This window comes from Chiloscyllium punctatum, chromosome 20, assembly GCF_047496795.1.
Source record: "Chiloscyllium punctatum isolate Juve2018m chromosome 20, sChiPun1.3, whole genome shotgun sequence".
NCBI classification, from domain to species: domain Eukaryota; kingdom Metazoa; phylum Chordata; class Chondrichthyes; order Orectolobiformes; family Hemiscylliidae; genus Chiloscyllium; species Chiloscyllium punctatum.
The window spans coordinates 25,029,668-25,054,711 of record NC_092758.1 but is presented as its reverse complement, the minus strand read 5'-3'; the positions used below and the strand labels follow the sequence as shown (position 1 = coordinate 25,054,711).

Sequence of the window (25,044 nt, the reverse complement as noted above, 5' to 3'; positions counted from 1 at the left end):
CACATGAAGTTGCGATGCATCCAGACAGGATGCTTTCTGTGGTGCATTCTATAAAAACTGTTGAATTGTTGTGAACATGTGGAATTTATTTTGACTTCTGAGGCAAGAGAGGTGATGGTGCACTTTCTTGACTTTAGCATTGATGTGGATGGACTAGGATAGATTGCTGGTGATATTTGCTCAGAGAAACTTGGAGCTCTCAACCACCTCCACTTCAGCAGCATTGATAGAGAGGGTGTATCTTCCACTCCACGTCTTGAAGTGGATGACCAGCTCCTTCATTTTGCTGACATTGAGGGAAGGATTGGTTCTTTATATCATGCCACTAAACTGTCTATCTCCTTCCTGTGTTCTATCTCATCGTTGAGAGATCCAATCCACTACTTAAAAATTTGCTGATGAAACTACAGTAGAGTTAGAACTGATTTGTAGTGAGTTTATAAGCAGTATGGTAAGGGACCGACTACATAGCTGTTTGGGGCAACTGTGTTGATGATTTTGCAGGAGGTATTCTCACCTATCCTTACTGATTCATGTCTGCTGTACAGGAAATCAAGGATCCAGTTACAGAGAGAAGAACAGAGTCCTCAACCTTTGAGTTTGGAGATGGTTTTGTTGGAATTATGGTGTTGAAGGTGTAACTAAAGTCAACGAAATAGGATTCTGACATCAGTGTCCTTGTTATTCAGATGTTCCAAGGATAAGTATAGGGCCAGAGAGGTGACATCTAGCATGGACCTAATGAGAGGGTAGGTAAATTTTGGCAGATCAAGGCAATCTGTACTATTGGGTAGAGAAGTGTACTTAAAATTTTCAGAAGGAATGTGATAAGGTGCCACATTGAAGATTAGTGGGGAAAATAAAAAGAATCAAGGTAAAGGTTAATACTTTGCATGGATATAGATGAATTCTCACAGGAAAGAGTAAGGATAAATGGATAAGTTACTTTTTGGCAGGATGTCACAAGTAGTGTCCCACAGGACAAAGTGCATAGTTGCTAATGTGCTGAAGATAGCAAGTTGTGAAGAGGACATAAAGATCCTACAAAGGGATACAGATAGGTTGAATGAGCTGACAAAGATCTAGCAAATTCGCTAAATGGAACTCTTGACATGTAGAGGGATCTTGGTTTCCTCATACAGGCACCTTTGTGATGCACGTAAGTACAGGTTGCTCTGCTGTAAGGCATGTTTCATCAACACTAATTGGCTGCAATACAATTGACGAACAGGGGACACTGCTATCAAAGTGTGAACTTTTAAAACATATGTTGGCTAAGTGCTATTTTTATTGTGTGATTTTTATATAGCACAGGGTCACACAAGAATACAACCATCATGGTGTAGAAGAAATTACTAGGAAAAGTTTTCTTTAAAGAAAAAAGGAGACAGGAAATCAAATACAAAAATAGGGAGGTTATGCATCAGGGATATGCAGCACTGTTGAGACTACATCTGGATGACTTTTTAAAAAATTCATTCACCATGTTGGCATTGGTGGCCACGCCAGCATTTATTGCTTATTCAAGATTGCCTCGAGGGCAGTCCAGAGTCAACTGTTTTATGGCAGCTTGGTCAGGTAAGGCTACCTATCACTAAATAACAGAGAGAGAGCGCAAGAGAGAGACTTTTGCCCGAAACGTAGATTTGTTTTCCTGCCGCTCGGATGCTGCCTGACTGGCTGTGCTTTTCCAGCTCCACTCTAATCTTGACTCTAATCTCCAGCAGCTGCAGCCCTCACTTTCACAAAATTGACAATAGTCACATGGTAGTCATTGGCTGTCTTTTTATTCCAGATTTTTATTCAAATTCAAATTCCAGCACTTGTCATGATGTGATTCAGAATAGCATGGGTGAGTTGGACCAAAGAGTCTGCTTCCATGTTGCTGTACATCTCTAAAATTCTATGAATCCTTGTCCCCAGAACATTAACTTCGAGTTGTGGGTATTAGCAACATTACCACAATGCCACTATCTGCCTACTGTGGAAAGCATTAGTCTGCTTATTTAAGGATGGATGTAAATGCATTGAAAGATGTTCAAAGGATTATCAGACTAATATTGTGTATGAGAATCTTGTCTTATGAGGAAAAGCTGGATAGGCTGGGCTTGTGTCAACTGGCGTTTACAAGAATAGAGGTCAACTTAGAAACATCTAAGATCCTGTGGTCTTGACTGGATGACACAAAGAACATGCTCCCTCTTTCAGAGAATCTAGATCTAGGGGTTCTTGTTTAAAAATAAGGGGATACCACAGATTGTAGCCTTTTCTCTCAAAAGGATCATGAGTCTTTGGATCATGCTCATCCTCAAGAGCACTAGAAGCACAGTCTTGAAATGTTTTTAAGCCAAAGGTAGATAGATTCTTGATAATGATAAGGGCTGAAAGGTGATCAATCACAAGCGAGAAAATGGAGTAATCAGGTCAGCTATGATCTTATCAATCAGTAAACAGACTTGATGGAGCAAGGGTCAACTCTTACTCCTACATCATATGGATAATCCCTTGCTGGCATGGTTTTACCATGAGGGAGTTTCAGGAGTGTATACAGGGTAAAGAGATGCAGATAAGTTGTAAATAACTGCAGATACAGAATCATCACCAGCTTACTAGTTTTTAAATTAAGCTATACGCTGAGTTTTTATCTTGCAAATTATACAAGGTCAATCTGTTATTATGAGTACAAATCAAATCTCAGTGGCTAGCACTGCTGTCTTACAGGGCCAGGGACCTGGGTTCGATTCCACCGTCTGTGTGGAGTTTGCACAATCTTTCCACGTCAGTGTTGATTTCCTCTGGATGCTCCAGTTTCCTCCCACAATCCAAAGATGTACTGGTTAGGTGGATTGGCAATGCTAAATTGCCCATAGCATCCAGGGATGTGCAAACTAGGTGGATTAGCCATGGCAAACCAGAGTTAGAGGGATAGCAGAGGGAGGTGGGTTGCTCTTCAAAAGGGTCGGTTTGGACTCAATGGGCTAAATAGCATCCTTCCACTGTGTAGGGATTCTGTGAATACCTGCTTATTAATAAGCTGTACAATAAATCTCGTTTCTTCATAACACAAATGATTGACAAAGGTATGGCTTGAGGAGTTCTAGATTAGACGATAAAACATAGAAGTGGAAGTAAGGCCATTCAGCCCATCGAGTCTACTCCACCATTTGATCATGGCTGATTTATCACTCTCTGTCTTGAAGACATTGAATGCCCTCGCCTCCACTGCAATGAATTCCACAGGCCCACCACTCTTTGGCCAAAGAAATGTCTCCTCATTTCCATTCTAAACTGACACTCTCTAATTCTAAGGCTGTGCCCACGGGTCCTAGTATCCCCACTTAATGGAAACAACTTCCCAGCGTCCACCCTTTCTCAGCCATGCATATCAGGTAAGTTTCTATTCGATCGCCCCTTAACCTTCTAAACTCTAATGAATACAATCCCAGGATCCTCAGCTGTTCATCGTACCATTCCAGGGATCATGGGTGTGATTCTCTGCTGGACACGCTCCAGTGCCAGTATGTCTTTCCTGAGGTGTGGGGCCCAAAATTGGACACAGTATTCTACATGGGGCCTAACTAGAGCTTTATAAAGTCTCAATAGCACATTGCTGCTTTTATATTCCAACCCTAGAGATAAATGATAACATTACATTTGCTTTCTTAACCATGGACTCAACCTGCAAGTCAACCTTTTGAGAATCCTGGACTGGCATTCCCAGATCCCTTTGTATTTTGACTTTATGAATTTACTCACCGTTTAGAAAATAGACCATACCTGTATTTTTTTTCCCCCAAAGTGCAAGACCTTGCATTTGCTCGCATTGAATTTCATCAGCCATTTCCTAACCTGTAAATCTTTCTGCAGCCTGCCCACTTCCTCAGAACTACTTGCCTGTCTGCCTAACTTCGTATCATCAGCAAACTTCAGAATGCCCCCAGTTCCTTCATCCAGATCAATAATATATAAAGTGACCAGCTGTGGCCCCAATGCTAAACCCTGCGGGACACCACTTTTCACTAGCTGCCATTCCAAAAAGAAATATCTTTTATCCCAACTAGGGCCAATCCTCAACCTATGCAAGTAACTCACCTCGAACACCACGGCCATCACCTTACTCAGCAGCCTCTCGTGAGGCACCTTATCAAAGGCCTTTTGGACATCTAGGTAGATAACATCTATTGGGTTTCCCTGGTCTAACCTACATTAGATTAGATTACTTCAGTGTGGAAACAGGCCCTTCGGCCCAACAAGTCCACACCGCCCCGCCGAAGCGCAACCCACCCATACCCCTACATCTACCCCTAACCTAACCCTACGGGCAATTTAGTATGGCCAATTCACCTGACCTGCACATCTTTGGAGTGTGGGAGGAAACCGGAGCACCCGGAGGAAACCCACACAGACACGGGGAGAATATGCAAACTCCACACAGACAGTCGCCTGAGGCGGGAATTGAACCCGGGTCTCTGGCGCTGTGAGGCAGCAGTGCTAACCACTGTGCCACCATGCCGCCCAACAGGTTTGTCAGGCATGACCTCCCCTTAGTAAGTCCATGCTGACTTTAGATTAGATTAGTGTGGAAACAGGCCCTTCAGCCCAACAAGTCCACACCAACCCTCCGAACAGCAACCCACCCAGACCCATTCCACTACATTTACCCCTTCACCTAACAGTAAGGGCAATATAGTATGGCCAATTCACCTAACCTGCACATTTTTGGACTGTGGGAGGAAACCCACACAGAAACGGGGAGAACGTGCAAACCACACAGACAGTTGCCAGAGGTGGGAATTGAACCCGGGTCTCTAGAACTGCAAGGCAGCAGTGCTAACCACTGTGCCGCCGTTCTAATCAGACCCTGCACTTCCAATAAGTTAGAAATCTCATCCTTAATGAATTCTAGAATTTTACCTATAACCGAGGTTAGGCAAATGGCCTATAATTTTCCTTCTTTTGTCTTGATCCTTTCTTGAACAAAGGGGTTACAACAGCGATTGTCCAATCATCTGGGACTTCCCCCGACTCCAGTGATTTTTTGCAAGATCACAACCAATGTCTCTGCTATTTCTTCAGCCACCTCCCTCAAAACTCTAGGATGTAGCCCATCTGAACCAGGAGATTTATCAATTTTTAAACAGTATTGTAGTTTTTTTTATTTTAGACTGGTTAAATATGTGAACTTTATTGATAAGCAGGAAATCTACATCAATAGACCTGTTATCATTGCATTCGAAATTCTTATGGAAGGCTGTTTCACTAGTAAGAATATCACATTATTATGCACTTAAAGAAAAGGAACTGATCACTTCTGGAGGGATTTTAACTTCAAAGTTTTGAATTATTCTGCAAATTAAGAATCACATTTTAATTTGGCTTCTGTCTCAACCTGGAAATATCTCATGAGTTAATGTACACTTAATACAATATATCCTGCATCTCAGCAAACATTGAAAACTTTGGTAGGAAGAGTCTCATACCACCAATCATTTTATCCAGAACTCAGGCTAACTGCAGTTACTTTAATATATACATAGCACATAGTTGTTACTGTCCAAACGTCTGTCCATCTGCATAAAAAGGTAACCCCAAGAACATTAGGCAAAAATGTTAGGTAAAATCCAACTTGTAATAGCCACTTTCAGAAGAGTTTGAAGATTCTAGCAACTCTCAAATTCAAATGCTCCACCAACTAGCATTTTAGATTTCCCCAAAAGTAAATCACAACTGGAAGACTCTCCAGCATAAGAGTGTTATCAGATAATGCTGTGCAGACTTCTTCTGACAGTAACCGTCACTTGAGACCTGCTGGGTAATCACATGCATTAATAGCAGTGGAGGTGGCAGAAGCATTGGGAAAGGCAATGTTCAAAGTTTGAGGGTCTAAGGGGATTGATTGAACAATTACTGGAAACATGATTAGCAGCAAATGTGAAAAGCAGCACATGTAGTGCATTGTGACTCTCTTCACTATTTAACATTTTTGATGTTGACATGAGCCCACCTTAGGTAATTTTAATGACTAACTGGAGCTCTTTTACAAAATACTGTTAGCTGGGTATGCTACATGACCCAAGATACATTAAAGCAGCATCAAATCAGCTTTTTGTTTTGCTGCACTCTTAGCTCGGAAATCAAATACTACAGCTTCCACATCAAATCATATTTGAACACATATTCCAGACTGACACACGAGTGGTGACATCAACAGGAGTGCCCTGCTCGAGATGCTTTTAATTCATTTTAATTTATTCAATTAGAACATTAATCTGGCATTTTGTTTCACTTTCCAGTTAGTTGTTAGAAAAGTAAACAGGGACTTAGGTTGGGTTCTGAATGATGAGATTAAACTACAGTGAAGGGCTTTTTCCACTCTAATTTATCCAATTAGTAAAAAAAAATTCTCACATGGTAGCAATTAGGAGGTGGTGAGCTGCAAGAGACAAATCCAATCAAAAAACACTTACCAGGTCCAGCAATCTCTACTTTTTCAATGACATCATTTTTAGGAATGTTATTGATAATTTGCTTGGCAATCTCCACAGGATTAACTTTCTCCCCTTTGGCTTTCAATTGCTGTAAAACAGTGCACAAACAAGAAATGGTATACATCCTTGTTCTATAGAACATTGTAATGAACTTTAACACATGAATTTGCTTCTGATCTCCAGTTGTTCATTTAAAGACACACTTGCACTATTCCTTTATACCTATTCTAATAGAAAGTAAGATTGGGCAGAAAATATAATTATAATGCTCAAATGCTTCTGCTTGCAAACTTCAGCTTCACCAAGCTTTGCTCAAATGTATGGAGGACATGACTTTACGCTGAACTGTTTAATGCACTTGGTTGTTTGACCTGTGTTTTGTTGTTTTAAAGTTTCCTATCTGTACTACCATACAGTTTTGCATAATTGGGTGTAGAATGAACATGGAGAAAAAGGTAATGAGCTACATGTACAGCTTTCAACCAAATTGTGAAAATTATTCCTTTCAGACAAAATTTAAATTCCATTTTAAAATTTTTCACTCCAAAATATTTAGATGGCAGCACAAAGTATTTAGTTTGCTAATAAAATCTCATGTTATAATACGATTTCAGGTAATGTTGATTTATTTCCTATCACAATTGAAGCATTATGTAATATGCCAATATCTTAGGTTACAAAATAAAAGTTAAGAGTAATTTCTTTTTCACATATTGTGGACTTAAAATAACCTTGGATGAAATTAATACTGTGTTAAGTTTCTTAGATTGCAGGTAGTCTACAGCATGCAGTTAGTAACTGCCTAGGGGTGTTAAATGCAGAAAAATTGTTGTAGATTGCATTGCCAGATACAGCCGTTAAAAAAGAAAGAATACCTGGGAAATACAAATTAGTGAGCCCCTTTAGTAATTATGGGTAAATAGTAATCAGACTTTACATGAACAACAAAAAAAAGCATTTTCAGTCCTCCAATGGATCAAAGCAAATCATTTAAAAGGTCAAAAAGTTTCCATTACCATGGTTTGTGACAAAGCAAAGACATACTTTTTAAAATCTGCTCTGGAGTACCTTTGGAGTTTCCTGAATAGTCCACTTATCAATTTAAAAATTCAACATCATTCTCTACAGCTTTCCTTGCAAACTACTGAGGTGAAACTGCCTTTCTAAAAAAAAATTAAACGGGAATCTGTTACGAATGTAACGTTAGATAATGGCAATGCATAGATTTAGTACATGCCTGAGGTTTCACTTTGAACAACTCTTCAATAATGTTTCAAAGCAATATATTGATCCAATTTGTTTCTGGCATTGAGAAAAAAACCTTTTGCTACACAGCATTCTTCATGACATGTTCTTGCAATACTGCTAATCTGCACGATATGGATGAGTGAGTGAAGGCGTTCTCAGCTGCAGTACAGAAACTGCTATTTCATCTGACTCCCTTCAAGTGCATAATTTTCTTAATTATTCATAAAGCATTTCTCAAAATCAAACTTAACTTCAAATATACTTTAGTCCCATCCTCTCCAAGTTATTTTGTTCTCTCATTCACAATTTTCCATACCTGAGACATTGCCATGGCACTGTTGCATTGATAATCTCCAAATTTGGCATGCTGGCTTGGTGTGACTGCTAATGGTGGGTTTTCAAAATGTGGATAGGCAAGTTTGATGGCAACACTGAAAATGTTCTGTAGACGCTGATTAATATTGATCATACTTGATCCTATTTTGCCCTCCTCTTCTTGAAGACTCTGAAATAAAGTAAAAGAAAAACTCGCTTCTTTGAGACAGAAGAATATTTCTGTCAATTATATGACTAGAAGGTGGAAGTGTTTAACTGGTGTTGATAAGTTTAGTTCAACAGGAATCATTTTTTCACAATTGGGTGGATCTTCAATTAACAGTTAGTACTTTCAAGGGAGGGCCAAACTTTACTGTTTGTGCTTGAACTCTCGATATGCAGAAATATTAACAACATGCAACAGATGCAAAAAAAAAAGGCTGAAAAGCAGAACTCACCGTAATCAATGATGAATGTTATATTCTAATATGGAATGAAGGACAACAGGCGAATTGAAAACTCTTGCTTTTCTTGAGCTCAGTAACACGCTGACTGTTCACATGTATTGAACTGCAATGTTCTACCAATAACAATTCTCTCAGATATTCTCCAGGGTGTAACATCTTTTATTTTTTTCCTTTCTTCCTTGCCAAATCTGTTCCTCTGATTCAACTAGCCTGCTTTCCAAATTAGTCAGAAGACTTCATATTAAAACACTGCTCACCCGCTTGAGAACGTTTAAACGGTAGTTGAGTTTGGTGTTTTCCTCTAACATCTCGCCCAGTCCCAAGGAATAATCTAGTATCACAGGGTTTTTTAAATTCTCAATTTCAGCAATAAGGGACTTGATTTCTTTCTCCTAGACAAACAAGTTAATAGAAAATAAATTGAGACATGATGATGGTACATAAATAGTGGGATTAGATTTCCAGCTTGTGCCCAGGTGTTAAAAAGGGTCCTCTGTTCAAGGAACACATTAATCTTTTCTACAATGGACACTGCAAAGCTAGTTTCATAGTGGGGATGATCCAAAGCATAGACTTTCTTACCTGGGCAGCAAGTTGAAAATCTACTTCAGTTCTTCTTCCCCAGGCATCCTAAGATGCCCCCATCAGGTAGGTTTTATTGATCAATTCAGTAATTATTTTCTAACAATTATTAATATAACTTTCAAAAGATAATACACTGAGAGAAAACTATACAATTACATCATGCACCACATTTAAATACTTACATACTTCAAACCCAATGAATTACTTTCCCAGCGTGGTCACAACTTTAACTAAAATTACATAGTTATTAAAACTATTCACTGCTCAAACAAACTTGATCTGAAAACTAGTTATAAATCTTTTTCTAAAAATTAACAAAAAGGCTCAAATTTTGCTGATTATTATTTAAGTTGTAAATGGTCACTGTTTACTAAATTCAGTCGTTGTTATGGAAAGGTTAGTGCATTTCTATTTAATAAAAGTGCTGTAATAAACAGTCCACCACCACCTTCTCAAGGGCAACTAGGGACAGGCAAATGCTAGCCAGACATCAATGCTAATGTCCCGCGAGGGAATTAAAAGCCTGTTGCAAATATTAAAATCCCTGTTAATGAAGCATCAGCATGAGAGGCATGGGTGGACAGACAGGAAATAATGTAAATTAATGCTTCTGCATTAGAAAAACGCAGCTAACTTGTGAACAGGACTGCAAACTTCCGAAGAGGAAATAGGTTCTTTGTTGATTTACTACTAGGGGGTTAAATTAGGCTTGCACACTAGTAGATTGCATCGATTTATTTGTTCAAGACTTTTGGTCATGATAGAAATGTTTCCGAGTGTCATAATTTATCTGCAAATCTTTCTCTGCTAAAATGGCAAATTGTAATATTATGGAAATACATTCCATCTAAAACAATAATTTGCAGCGGAACACCCACGTGACAACCTGCTTTGGAACATAATTAACAGTAATTTCTATTTTTTTTGTTTTCTTTCACAAGAAAAACTAAAAGCCTTTGAGGATCAGACAGACGTTGGCATGTTTCCCACAAGACCTAGTTCTAACAGGAAACATATTGCTAAACTTTCTGTTTGATACAAGATTAGTTTCTTTTCATGAGTTGTTAAGCAGCAAACAGTAATTTAAAAAAAATCCATTTTCATCGCAAAAGCTCACTAACAAATTAACAGGGTTGCATTTTAGTAGAGGTTCTGCTCCATTTCCAACTCATCCTGGAAAAATATAGCAACGCCACAGTGTTTAAAAGATAAAATCATCCTTTTAAAAGGATGAAGTCTTTCAGCAAAAATGAAATTTCATGTGTACCTCCAAAGACTTTAACTCAAGATTAATGAAAAGCTTGCAATTGAGAGAGCTAGAAAGACCTGCGGATAAATTATGACAATCAGAAACAGTTCTATTATGACCAAAAGTGCAAGATCTAGTGTTAAGTGGCTTTTGAATTGGTCTACACAGGCCAATGTGAACTGATATGTCCAGCAAAGTTATTGATGCTTTTTCTCATTTTGGCCTGTCACAAGTGATGAGTTTTTCCCAAACTATAATTTAATTATGATTATAATTAATAATTGCTTAAGTGTCAACAGTAAACCTTGAATGAGCAAAATAAGTGTACCCAAATATTTATAAACAAAAGGATCATGCAGCAATTTACTAAGTGAACGCACTAAATGTCCCGAATTACATTTTGGATGATGCAATCAATTAGGAATTTAACAAACAAACATCTAATTTATTTCACTAGGTTTCATGAGAGCATCAGTAATTAAATAAATGAATCCACCAGTCTGTCCCATTAAACATAACTGCCCTGAAAACACACCATGGCATTTACTGTGTAGCAAACTAAATTAATACATCAAATACCTAGAAAAATAATGAATAAATAGTACGTACTCTAGGCAAGCACACAATCAAAACCAAATAAATAGGTGCTGGGCTTTAGGTACACTACACTGCCATCACAAGCACATCAATGTAGTTCTGGAGCATTATTTGCCCTGACATTGTTAGCAATGGGATAGGCAATACACTACTCTGCATAGTGTTACAGTTACAATACCAGTGACTGGCATTGCTGCTTCACAGTACCAGAAACCAGTCTTCATTTCCAGCCTTTGGTGATGCGTGGAGCTCTCCATGCGCCTATGTGGATTTCCTCTGGGTGCTCTAGCCTCCGCCCAGAGTTTAGAGATGCATAGCTAAGATGGGTTGGCCATGCTAAATTGCTCATTTTGTCCAAGAATGAGTAGGCTAGGAATTGACCATGGTAAACATGAGTTTGGTTAGCACACTGGGTCTGGGTGGGATGCTCTTTGGAGCATCATTGTGGATTCAATAGGCTGAATAGCCTCCATATATTCACTACTTATATGTATACTTGAAAGATATTTAAAATTAATTTCTAACAATTATTGTTTTTCACTGCTCCTGTTGCTTTCAACGTCCATTTCAAAAGAGTAAGCAAATCAAAAATGGTTCTTGTTGACTGAAGAATAGGTTAATCTAACCTTAATGGGTGGAAATAGTTAGATTGAATCGGCTTGAAAATCAGTAAAAACAGGAAATGTGACAACACACAAACATGTCAGCTAAAGGTTAACTAAATCAGTACACCCATCTGACAAAAACTAGACCGATGGAAGGAGGAGGCAATGCATAAAGATACGGGAAAATTGAAAACATAAAATCAGGAAATACAGTACAAGAGTTAGGATGTCATGTTGCATTTGGAGAAAGGGCAGAAGAGGTTTACTTGGATGCTGTCTGGATTAGGGGGTACAGGAGAGGCTAGAAGTACATGGATTGTTTTCTCTGGAGCAGTGGAGGGTGAGGGGAGACTTGATAGAAGTCTATAAAATTATGAGCCAAAGGTCATAGCGTTGGTAAAAGCACAGCAGGTCAGGCAGCGCCCGTGAGGCAGAAAGGTTGACATTTCGACATGCTCTACATGTCAACTCCCCAGCGTCTGCAGTCCTCACGTTCTCCCATAACATTATGGGATGGATGGATGGATGGATGGACGGACGGACGGATAGGGTTGACAGTCAGAATAGATTGTTGAGAGTAGAAACATTAAATTAGGAGGCAGGCATTAAAGGTAAAAGGGGGAAACTTCAAAGGAGATGTGAGGGGCAAATTTTTTTTTAAAACACAGCAAGTGTAGAATGCGCTGCCAGGCATGGTAATGGAGGCAGATATGATAGGGGTGTTTCAGGGACTTTTAGATAAGCACATGAAATGCAAGGAATGAAGGGAAATAAACTGTGGGTGGGCAGAATGGATTAGTTTAATTTGGCATCATGTTCCTTTGCCCATTCCTATGCTGTACAGTTCTATGTTCTGAAAAGCAATGCAGTACAGCCACCAAGCTTTGGGAGTAAAAAGGTTCTGAGAGAGTTGAACACTGGATACTGCTGCACTGAATGTGGATTAAAACACGGAGCAAAAACTCAGCTAAGTTTGATCTTCCTAACATTGGTCTCATGAGTCTAAAATTTGTTACCGCATCACAAGGGCAAGAATCCTAGGGGTGGCCAAAAATGTTTCAAACAACAGGTGCTACTGGATTCAGAAGGAATGACCTTTCTTTCGGAGTTTTAGTTTGTTTTTTTCCCCCCGCACCTTTGATTTTTCATGCGCAATTTATGAAATTTGAAGTTGCCTGCCAGCCCTGCATATTTTGAACCCTGTACAGAAGAGGTTTACCACTGTGATTGACAGATAGAAAGCAAATGCAAGTATATAATGGACAAAGTAAACAGCCAGAATCTGAGCTATAGTCCAAATGAGTCACAGTAAGAGATGGTTGGAATGAGGGGAGAGTGTGGCTGTTTTACTTTTATATTATATTATAAATGAAAACAGATCCATGGGCAGATGTGCCTGTTCAATATAAGATGGCAAATAGGGACTGTGCTGCACTAAACTTCACAGCTGTGGACAAAGAGAAGCATGAGCTGAAATATTACTGCACAACTCCAGTCTAATTATTTCTGGTATTATTTCCATGCATATCTACTGACTGGGATGGGGGCTCCAGAACTAGAGAGCAAAGGTTTAGGGCGAGTGTGGAAAGATATAAAAGGGATCAAAGGGACAACTTTTTCACGCAGGGGGTGGTGCAATATGGAATGAGTTGCCAGAGGAGGCTGGTACAATTGCAACATTTAAAAGGCATCTGGATGGGTATATGAATAGGAAGGGTTTAGAAGGATATGGGTCAAGTGCTGGCAAATGGGACTAGAATAGGTTAGAAGATCTGGTCAGCATGGACAAGTTGTCCGTTTCCGTGCTGTACGTCTATGACTTGAAGAACTACATACATTTTTCCACCTTTCCTTTAATCAGCATCTAGTGGAAATTCATTATCATTTGCTCATTTTGTCTGCTTTTACTTGTAGACAAAAATCAATTCTATTTTCCTATTATTTAAGCATCCTTATCTTAAGCAGTCATAACCTTGAAGATCCATGAAATCAAATGATTACACAACTTTAACAGTGCTCTTTAGGGGAGATGTCCTTTCACAAACTATTCCAATTTAGATTTAATTACATTTTGCACCAGGTTGCCTAACATTTTAAACAAATATAGTCAGCATCCAGCATAATAAAATGCGTTGCTCACAATGGCTCAATGTGCCAGGGTGGCATGCCATTGGAATGCCTGGAGATTAAATTTTTGCTCCTAATCCTCAAGCTCAATAACAAGGTTTTCAGGGCAAAACGTCTGCAAGTGGAAGTTAATAAAGACAGGGCAAGGACAATAGACATTGTGGTCTTTGACAAATTGTAACCGAAACTGAAAGTCACTTGCCCATCTTTCTGAAAGGGCAGTAGGCAAATCTTTCTTATTTTCACGCTATGATTTGTACATCTTTGCTTACTATGATCTGCCTGTACTGCTCACAAACGAAACTTTTCACTGTACTCAGGTACACGGGACAATGAAATAAATGAATCAAAGAAATAGGGCAGAGAGAACGCTCAATGTGAAACTTAAGTGAAAGTGAAAGTGAAAGTGAAAAGATGGCAAAAGTTGAGAAAAAAGGTGAATCATAAACAAACTTAGACACAAAATGTGAGGGAAAAAACTGGATTGAGAGCAAAATCTGTGCCGGGGGAGGGGGGTAAGGGGGGGGGGGGGGGAACAGACAGGTTTTACCCCTGAAAACTGATTCACTGTGTGGGACTGGAAAGGATGTGAGAGAACGGAGAAAGGAAATGAAACTCCCAGCAAAAAAACAAAATCCTGCATTTCCAGTGGCACAGCGAGGTAAACAAAAACTTCATTCTCCGATTAGCATCCCCGTCTCGACTAACCTGCTGCTCCATGCGAGCTTCATACTCTCCCACTGCGACGGCCATGTTTCTCTATCCCGCGGCAACAACGGTTTTGACTTAAATACATCCGTCTGCAGCAGCGCCGCCTCTGGCCCGGAGGACTCATCCCACGACCCCCATCCCCCAGCTCGGCCTCTGGCCCGGAGGACTCATCCCACCGCAGCTCTGCCTCTGGCCCGGAGGACTCATCCCACGACCCCCACCCCCCAGCTCGGCCTCTGGCCCGGAGGATTCAACCCACCGCAGCTCTGCCTCTGGCCTGGAGGACTCATCCCACCGCAGCTCCGCCTCTGGCCCGGAGGACTCGTCCTGCCGCAGCGCTGACTCTCGCCCGGACGACTCATCCCACCTCAGCTCCGCTCTGGCCCCGCCGCAGCGCCGCCTCTGGGCCGGAGGATTCATGCCGCCGCCTGCAGTCTCCTATGACAATGTGGGATATCATCAGCTAAATGCGACGTACATACACATCATATAAATTTGGAAACAATGCGATAGGATCCTCTATCTAATTAAAACAAAGAATGGCGGATTTTGGAATTCAGAATCAAAAACAGAAATTGCTGGAGAAACTCAGCGGTTCTGGCAGCATCTGAGCAGGGAAAGCACAATTTTTAATGCAATAATATATTTCATTCATGAAAAAAACCTGTATTTACATACAGAAATACTAAAGCAGTTCTGTATACTGTTTACCTGTATTTACATACAGAAATACTAAAGCAGTTCTGTATACTGTTTGCACATAAAGAAAAAAAACATTGGCATTTGACATTCCCTGCAGTTCCCAAAACTAAAGGCGCTTTCCTATTCTTGCAGGACACTACATATATTTTGAGGCAAAGAGAGGGTCTGATAACCAAACGTACCTTGTATTTTGGCAGAAAGGCCTTCAACATGGCCTTTTCCCACTGTGTTTAAGGAGCAGCTGCCCCATGCTTTAGTCCATTCCTCAGCACATAGTGCAGGACCTTGCAAACTGTGCTTGCAACTCTATACTGGATGTTTTGGGCACACCAAAGAGCATCTTTCGTCAAGCTGGTGGTCTTCCAGGCACAGTTGATGTTTGTTTCAGTGTGCGGCCCAGAGAACAGACTGTAGAGCACAGAGTCTTGAATCTCAGAGTTTCCCAGGACAAACTTCAACTAAAACAACAGTATCTGTCTCCAGATCTTCTTTGCAAAGGCACATTGCAGAAGGATATGTCTAACAATCTGGTTCCCCCAACCCCCCAACCTCCACAGCTACTTCATGTGCAGCATGTGGTGGCAGAGCCAGTCAGGACATACATGAAGGATCTGATGGGCAGAGACCTCATCACCATCCAAACTACATCCTGGTACTTATTGGAAAGTTCTGGCAATGAGGCATTCTGCCAAATGACTTTGACATTCTGTTCAGGGGACAACCCGACAGGATCCATCCTCTCCTTTCCCCACAGATTTCCAATAAATTATTGCTACCATTACCTGATGGACTTGTGGTCAAAGGTGTTTTCCTTTACAAATTTTTTCACGAGGGACAAGTAATGTAGAATGGTCCACTAATTGGAGAATTCTATGGCATTGAGACCAGATCCATCTTTCTCAATACTTGGAATAAGTATTTGGTGTTTGTGTATCAAGGATCTATACGCTGCTGCTGCACAAGAAGGTGGACATCAGGATGAGAGTGATGTTGGGTACATTCTTCACCCCTCCTTTACCCTGAGGTTTATACATTGTATCCTTCTGGATACAGTGCATCTTTGACTTCCAGGTCATAGAGTAGTACAGCATGAAACAAACCCTTTGATTTAAGTCATCCATGCCAACCAAATATCCTAAATTAATCTAGTCCCATTTGACAGCATTTGGCCCATATCCCTCTAAAGCCTTCCTATTCATATACTGTAAGAATGAACTTCATGGAGGTAGTGACAATCGGAGGCAGAGGAGTTCGTTCAAGCGAATCAAGCAGTTTATTACAAGCAGTTACCGGTAAATGCAAGGAGAGGAATTCCAGGTACACATGCATGAATACTAGACTCACTCTAATTTGTGAGCACGAGTTACAGCTTTTTTAGAAAACAGAACAATACAGGACTTTCTGCCTTTGATGTTGTGCCGACCTTTTATCCTATTCTAAGGTCAAACTAACCTAAATATCTTTCATTTTACTGTCATCCATGTGCCGATCCAAGAGTTGCTGAAATGTCCCTAATGTTTCTGATTTTACTACCAACCACGGGCAGTGCATTCCATGCATCCACCACACTCTCTGCAAAAAGCCTCCCTCTGGCATCTCCCCTAAACCTTCCTCCAATCTCCTCAAAATTATGCTCACTTGTGATAGCCATTTCTGCACAGGAAAAAGTCTCTGACTATTCACTCTTCTCATCATCTGATACACCTCTTATCCTTCACTCCAATGAAAAAAGCTCTAGCTCCCTTAACCCATCTTCATAAGTTTTGTCCCCCAGTCCAGGGCAAATTTCCACTGCACCCTCTCTAAAGCTTCCACATCCTTCCTATATTGAGGTGACCAGAACTGAACACAATATTCCAAGTGTGGTCTAACCAGGGCTCTATAGAGCTGCAGCATAACCTTGCGGCTCTTAAACTCAATCCCCCTGCTAATGAAAGCCCACCCACCATAGGACTTCTTAACAACCTGAACAACTTGGGTGGAAACTTTGAAGAATCTATGGACCTGGACCACAAGATCTCCTTGCTGATCTACACTGCAAAGAACCCTGTCTTTAACCCTGTATTCTGTACTAAAATTCAACCTTCCAAAATGAATCACTTCACACCTTTCCAGGCTGAACTCCAACTGGCACCCATCAGCCTAGTTCTGCATCTGCTCAATGTCCTGTTGCAACCTACAACAGTCCTCCACACTATCCACCATTCCGCCAACCTTTGTGTCATCAGCAAACTTACTAACTAAACCTTCCACTTCCTCATCCAAGTCATTTCTAAAAATCACAAAGAGCAGAGGTTCCAGAATAGATCCCGGCGGAACACCACTGGTCATCAAGCTCTAGGCTGAATACTACGACCCTCTGCCTTCGACAGGCCAGCCAATTCTGTATGCATACTGCCAAATTCCCCTGTATTCCATGCCTCCTTACTTTCTGAATGAGCCTACCATAGGAAACTTTATCAAATGTCTTGGTAAAATCCATGCATACCACATCCACTGCTCTGCCTTCATCAATGTATTTTGTCAATAAGATTCAATAAGGATTGTCAGGCATGACCTTCCCCTCACAAAGCTATGCTGACTATCTCTAATCAAACTACAGTTTTCCAAGTAATCATAAATTCTATCACTCAGAATCCTCTCCAATAACTTGCCCACCACAGACGTTAGACTGACTGGACTGTAATTCCCAGGATTATCCCTATTCCCTTTCTTGAATAAGGGAATAAGATTTTCCACCCTCCAATCATCTGGCACTACTCCAGAGGATCCAAAGATTATTGTCAAAGGTGTAGTTTCTTCCCTCGCTTCCTGAAGCAACCTTGGGTATATCCCATCTGGCCCAGGGGACTTATCAATCCTTAGGGTTTTCAAAATTTTCAGCAGATCTTGCTTCTTGACATCAACCTGTTTCACGCTGCCTTTACAAATGTCAAGGTCCACTTTCAGTAGTGAATACTGAAGCAAAGTATTCATTAAGGACCTCCCCAACCTCTGCCAACTCCAGGCATAAGTTCCTTCTACTATCCCTGATTGGCCCTACCCTCACCATGGCCATCTTTTTGTTCCTCACATAAGCTTAGAATACCTTGGGATTTCCTTAATCCTACCAGCTAAAGCTTTTTCATGCCCCCTCCTTACTCTCTTAAGTCAATTCTTCAGTTCCTTCCTGGCTACCTTTTAACCCTCTAGAACCCTGTCTCCTCAAGCTTAAGTAAGCTTCCTTCTTTCTCTTGACTAGATATTCCACATCCCTTGTCACCCAAGGTTCCTTCACCTTACCATCCCTTCCTTGCCTCAGCAGGACAAACCTATCCAGCACTATCAGCAAGTGTTCCCTAAACAATCTCCACATTTCTGTCATGCATTTCCCTGAGAACATCTGTTCCCAACTTAGGCGTCCCAGTTGCTGCCTAATAGTATTTTAATTCCCCTCCTCCAATTAAATACTTTCCCATACTTTTTATACAGAAAAATGAACAACTTGTCTATCAATCATCAACAATTTGTCTCCACCCTTCCTTTTTAGTGTGGTCACTCCACAGAGCACATCACGTGCACTCATTTTAGTTTGAGAATTTAATCAGAGTTTGATTATCTAATCAGCTATCTACTTTGACAGCTATTCCTGTCCTATCATCCTGTCTAATCTCATCAACAGTCAAGGTGCATGATGCTGTGGTCCATTTGAAATGTCAGAGGTGTCGGCCATTTCAACATAGTCAGTAGACCACATTGTTCTAATTAAATAAGCCTTGCTTAAGCATTCTCAGTTAACTCTTTGATGTCTATTCTACTATACTTAAGTATACTATACTTTTGGTCTCCTTCTCTGAGGAGGAATGCTCTTGGGGAAGTTCAGTGAAGATTTACCAGGCTGATTCTGGGGAATGGTGAGACTGATGTACGAGGAGAGGTTGACCAGGTTAGAATTGTTTTTGCTGGAGTTCAGACAAGTGAGGGGGGATCTCATAGAGGCTTATAAAATTCTAACAGGACTAGACAGGGTAGATGCAAGGAGAATGTTCCCAATGGTGGTGTGTCCAGATCCAGGGGTCTCAGTCTGAGGATTCAGGGTGGACTATTTAGGACGGAGATGAGACATTTCTTCACCTAAAGAATGGTGAGCCTGTGGAAATCATTACCGCAGAAAGTAGTTAATGCCAAAACATTGAATGTATTTAAAGGTTGGCTAGATATATTACTTGGGGTGAATGGGATCAAAGGTTATGGAGAGAAAGCAAAATTAGGCTAATGAGTTGGACAATCAGCAATGATTTTGATGAATGGCAGCGCAAGCTCAAATGGCTAAAATAGCCTCTGCCTGCTCCTATTGAAGATGAACGGTGGCTGTGGTTAAGCACTACTGCCTCACAGCACCAGGGTCCCAGGTTCAATTCCAGCCTCGGGTAGAGTTTGCACATTATCCCAGTGTCTGCGTGGGTTTCCTCCAGGTACTCCGGTTTCCTCTCGCATTCCAAAAATATGCAGATTAGATGAATTGGCCATGCTAAATTGCCCGTAGTTGTTAGGTGCATTAGTTGGGGTGGGCTACTCTTTGGAGGGTTGGTGTGGACTTGTTGGGTCGAAGGGTCTGTTTCCACACTGTAGGAAATCTAATCTTTGTGTGTGTGTGTATATATGGGAGATTCTTCCCATTCATGTACCCATCCAGATGCCTTTTTAATGTTGTAATTGTACCAGCCTCCACCACTTCCTCTGGCAGATGATTTCATACATGCACCACCATCTGTGTGAAAAAGTTACCCTTTAGGTCCCTTTTAAATCTTTCCCTTCTCACCTTAAACCTATGTCCTCAATTTCTGGACTCCCCCATTCCGGGGCAAAGTCCTTGTTTATTCACCCTATTCGTGCTCCTCATGATTTTATAAACCTCTGTAAAAGTCACCCCTCAGCCTCCGATGCTCCAGGGAAAATGGAGCCAGCCTTTTCAGCCTCTCTCTATAGTTCAAAACCTCTGACCCTGGAAACATCCTTAAAAATCTTTTCTGTGACAGGAGTGGTGCAGAATCAGGGAATGAACATGAGCTGTGCCACATACAACAATACTGAGAGTACTTTACACCTGATGTACAGATTTTTACCTGCAATGAAGAGGGAGAGGTGCTCCTGTAAGCTCAATTTCTGCGTCACCTTAGCAATACGCTTCTCTGAATTTTGTACACGTGCTCCAACCCATCCAAACCACATTTCCAGCACTTTCTGGTAATCTGTCCAGATAGAGAAGGGGATAAAGGCTTGGTTTCCAACATCAGTGCTGCCTCCTTCCAACTGAACACAACTTCCCAGGAAGATCAGAACATCTGCTGCCAGGACTTCAGAGGGAGGGTGTTGGAATATATGTGGATTGGTAACTAGTCAGTTCCTCTGCGCAGGAAAGACTAACACCAGTGGTGCAGGCAGACCAGAGTGGGCTCCTCAACTCCTTCCTCTTCAAATGCCTTCAGGAGATGCTCACTTTGCTGCACACTTCAGAAGACCATATCAAAATACTCCGTGCTGGGACCATCCTGCTGCTTGGAATTCAGAGCAATCCAGGAGGACGCCCTTCATGAAGAAGGCCTGATCATTTGGCATATCTTCTTCACACTCACCGTTACTATTTTAGACACACTGGCCTGGGGTGCAGGCACTTGCTGAGACAATAGCTCTGGTTAGCATTAGGCCTAAGCCAGCAAAAAGATCTACCAATAGCAACTCAGCTCAACCACAATCCTTCCTCAGCCACTCACAACAATCCCCTCACAGTCAGAGTCATAGAGATGTACAGCGAGGAAACAGACCCTTCAGTCCAACTTGTCCATGCCGACCAGATATCCCAACACAATCTAGTCCCACCTGTCAGCACCCAGTCCATATCCCTCTAAATCCTTCCTCTTCATATACCCCTCCAGATGCCTTTTAAATGTTGCAGTTGTATTAGCCTCCACCACTTCCTCTGGCAGTTCATTCCATACGCGTACCACCCTCTGCACGAAAAAGTTGCCCAGTAGATCTCTTTTATATCTTTCCCCTCTCATCCTAAACCTATGCCCTCTAGTTCTGGACTCCACACCCCAGGGAAAAGACTGCCTATTTATCCTATTTATGTCCCTCATGATCTAATAAACATCTATAACGTCACCCCTCAGCCTCCGATGCTCCAGGGAAAACAGCCCTAGCCTAATCAAACTCTCCCTATAGCTCAAATCCTCTGACCCTGGCAACATCCTTGTAAATCTTTCCTAAACCCTTTCAAGTTTCACAACATCTTTCCGATAGGAAGGAGACCAGAATTGCACGCAATATTCCAACAGTGGCCTAACCGATGTCCTGTACAGCCGCAACATGACCTCCCAATTCCTGTACTCAATACTCTGGCCAATAAAGGAAAGCAAACTAAACACCTTCTTCACTATCCTATCTATCTGTGACCCCACATTCAAGGGGCTATGAAGCTGCACTCCAAGGTCTCTTTGTTCAGCAACACTCCCTAGGACCTTACCATTAAGTGTATAAGTCCTCAAATCCTCTAATGATTGAAGAACAGTCATTGGAATGTTTCAGGTTCAGTAACCCTTCAGAACTGATTGTAGCTAGGATACTGTATGTTGAAGATATGGTTGGCGTGGGGTGGGGGGGGGGGGGGGGGGGAGCGGGGCGGAACTAAACAATAGGTGCAATGGAGTGGAGTGAAAATAACAGTTGGGCAGAAAAAAGAATGAGTAATGGTCAGCCTGGGGGAATCAATAGCGGCTAATTGGGGCTAATAGCAGCTGACATTGGGTTGGTTGTGGTAGCAACCCATGTGTTGACAAGGCCTGGTCTGACAGGATTGAGAGAAGGACATGGGCTAGAGTGTCAGGGAGTGTTGTGTCTGCTTATTTGCACACCGACATACAGACTAGCCAAGGAACTCGACCAAAAACTGATAAACCTAGTAGAAGACTCATGTCACTCCATTCACTCCACCAAAGAATTCCTGAATACTATTAAAGACACCAAGATAGAAGAGGACAGAATAATGGTCTCCTTTGATGTAACAGCCCTGTTCACATCAATTAACATCAAACTGGCCAAAGAAACACCGACTGCTTTACTAGAGGAACCAAGGACCCAAACACTGGACAGCACCAACTTCATCAGCAAAGGCAACATCCTCAAACTAGTGGACCTGTGCCTCACCACCCACTTCACATTCAATGACAAGACCTACAAACAAATCAATGGAACACCCATGGGATCACCAATATCAGGGTTCTTAGTAGAAGCAGTAATGTAGAGACACAAACAAACAGCTCTCCTCCCAACAATACAACCCAAACTTTGGGTCTGCTATGTGGATGACATATTTGTCATCACAAAACAGAACAAACTAGTGGAAATCTACAACACCATCAACAATATCCTTACTGGCATAAAATTCATAAAATAGGTGGAGAATGACAACAGATTCCCATTCCTAGATTTCACAGTAGAATGAATAGTTAATGGAGAACTTCAACCCAGAGTCTAGAGGAAAACAACACACAGACCACATACTTAACTACAGAAGCAATCATCCCAACACCCACAAACAGAGCCGCATCAGGACATTATTTCAACGAGCCACAACATACTGCAACGCCCAGGAACTACGAACAGCAGAAGAGAAATACTTATACAGTGTATTCAGGAAGAACAGGTACCCAATAAACACAGTCCACCAATTTCTCAACAACAAACCCAAACAAGCAGACACAACATGCCCAGAAACTCTAGCCACATGACCTTACATCAAATAAATCTCTGAAATGATCTAGACTACTCAGATCCCTTGGCACGATGGTAGCCCAAAAACCTACCAACACACTTATAGGGTAATAAACCTAAAGGACCCTATACAATTAACCAGCAAAATAAATGCCATTTACAAAATACCATGCAAGGACTGCATCAAACACGACATTGGATAAACAGACAGAAAACTAGCCACCAGGATACATGAATATCAACTAGCCAGCAAAAGACATGACCCATTATCACTAGTATCCTTACATACAGATTAAGGAAGACAGCACTTTGACTGGGACAACACATTCATCCTCGGAGAGGCTAAACAGAGACATGCACGAGAATTCCTAGAGGCCTGGCATTCTAACTGGAATTCTATCAATAAACACATCAATTTGGACCCCATCTACCATCCTCTGAGAAAAAGAATTGGAAATGATATAATCCTCTTTAAGAAACCTAGACACATAAATAGAAAGTAGGACATTCCTAGAAAGTAGGCACCAGCGCTTTTATCAGAAGCTTACTGATGTTACTTAGTATGGTGCTGAAACATCTGAAAACAAACCTTCCAGCTCAGCGAACAAAATTACAAACAGGACCTCAACTCGAACTATAAATCTTCTTAAAAATCACAAACACCAGCTTATATTTCAACAGGCTTATTTGGAAGTACAAGCTTTCAGAGTGCTGCTCCTTCATCAGGTAATAGTGATTTTTAACTTTGTACACCCCAGTCTGGCACCTCCACATCATGGTTAATGATAATTAGACAGATCTTCAATTCCCTGTAAAGATGCATGGTGAAAGTGAACTATCCAAACCAGAATACCATAGCTGGTAGTTTTAAAATTTGTTTTTGGAGGTGGATTTTGCCATTTATTGCTGATACTCAATTGTCCTGAAGATAGAAGTGAGTCACCTTTGTGAAGCACTGTAATCCTTCAGGTAGAGGTGTTGAGATACCCATAGTGCTGTAAGCAAAGGAGTTTTAGGATTTTGACCTAGTAATGCAAAAGGTACAGTGGCATTATTCAAAGTTAGGATGGAAGAGAACAACATGCATCTGCTACCCTTGTCCCTTCAGATGGTAGCAATGCAGGTTTGGAATGAAAAGATCCTTCATGAGAAATTGTAGTACATTGTGTAGATGGTAAACAGTGCTACCAATGTGTACTGTTAGAGGGATTGAATGTTGAACGATGGAATGGCAACCAAGTGAAATACTTCATCCTGGATGATATCAATCATCTTGAGTGTTGTTGGAGCTGCACTCATCCAGGCAAGTGAAATATGACCTCCTGCCAATGGTAGTATTGTGAAGTGTTATATCAAGAAGATGCAGAAATTAATAGTCAAATAAATGTCATAAAGCTCAGATACTGACAAGGGGATGGGACAACTGGAATGTGCACATTGCAATTCAATGATTTAATATTGGAACCAGACTAGTAGAAAGACTATTTCCTAACACACACAAGGGATGACACTGTTTTGGAATATACACCATGAAGCAGTTAATTAGCAAGACAAATTGATCTGCACTGAGGCATGTGCATCAGTGTTTAGCTTTATAATGCACTAATCAGAGATGTGTCTGGGATGTGTGAAACTCTATAATCATTGAACACATCCTGTAACCTGATTATGCTAGTGAAAGTTATGAGTGAAACTTTATCAGCCTGAGCAAACTGGGCTATGCAAGATGAGTGATGAAATTAAGTGAGTTGTTCTGTGAATCTCATTTCAAAATCCAGAAGACCATTAGGAGCAAAAGCAGACCATTTAGTCGACCTGCTCCACCATTCAGTGAAACCATCACCAATCTGATCATCCTCAACTCCACTTTCCTGACTTTTACCCATTAAAAAAATGATTGCCTTTCCTTATTTATTAAAAACCTGTCTATCTCAGTCATGAATATACTTATAACCTACTAATTTTTCTTCTGGTCAAATGGCTTCAGATCTCATCACAGTTTTGGTCCAAACAATGTTACTAAGATTCTTTAGTCTGAAGTGGGAATTGGAGGAAATCTTAATGCTGACTGGACTCACAAATGTTGTAGTTATAAGTTGCCAATTGTTTCATCCAGACTGGTTCCTTCAGTCAGTATCCTAAGAGTGACCATTCTCTGTTGCTTCAGCAATGGTTTCTCCTCCAATATGTGGTCAGAG

General features: G+C 41.1%; 1 protein-coding gene across 2 annotated transcripts in view; it reads right to left on the bottom strand.

The window, feature by feature from the left end:
* rars1 (arginyl-tRNA synthetase 1) overlaps window positions 1–14,535 on the bottom strand; it is a 52,814-nt gene extending 38,279 nt beyond the window's left edge. The window contains exons 1-4 of one of the 2 annotated variants that reach the window (XM_072590515.1): window positions 14,390–14,516; window positions 8,776–8,910; window positions 8,053–8,241; window positions 6,468–6,576 (exon numbers count right to left, since the gene is read on the bottom strand). In XM_072590515.1, the coding sequence (XP_072446616.1) occupies window positions 6,468–6,576; window positions 8,053–8,241; window positions 8,776–8,910; window positions 14,390–14,434 (478 nt within the window). In that variant the 5' untranslated portion in view covers window positions 14,435–14,516. Of the gene's footprint in view, window positions 1–6,467; window positions 6,577–8,052; window positions 8,242–8,775; window positions 8,911–14,389 lie in introns of both variants that reach the window. The other variant, XM_072590517.1, reaches the window with a different exon arrangement.
* Between the last annotated feature and the right edge of the window lie 10,509 nt (window positions 14,536–25,044).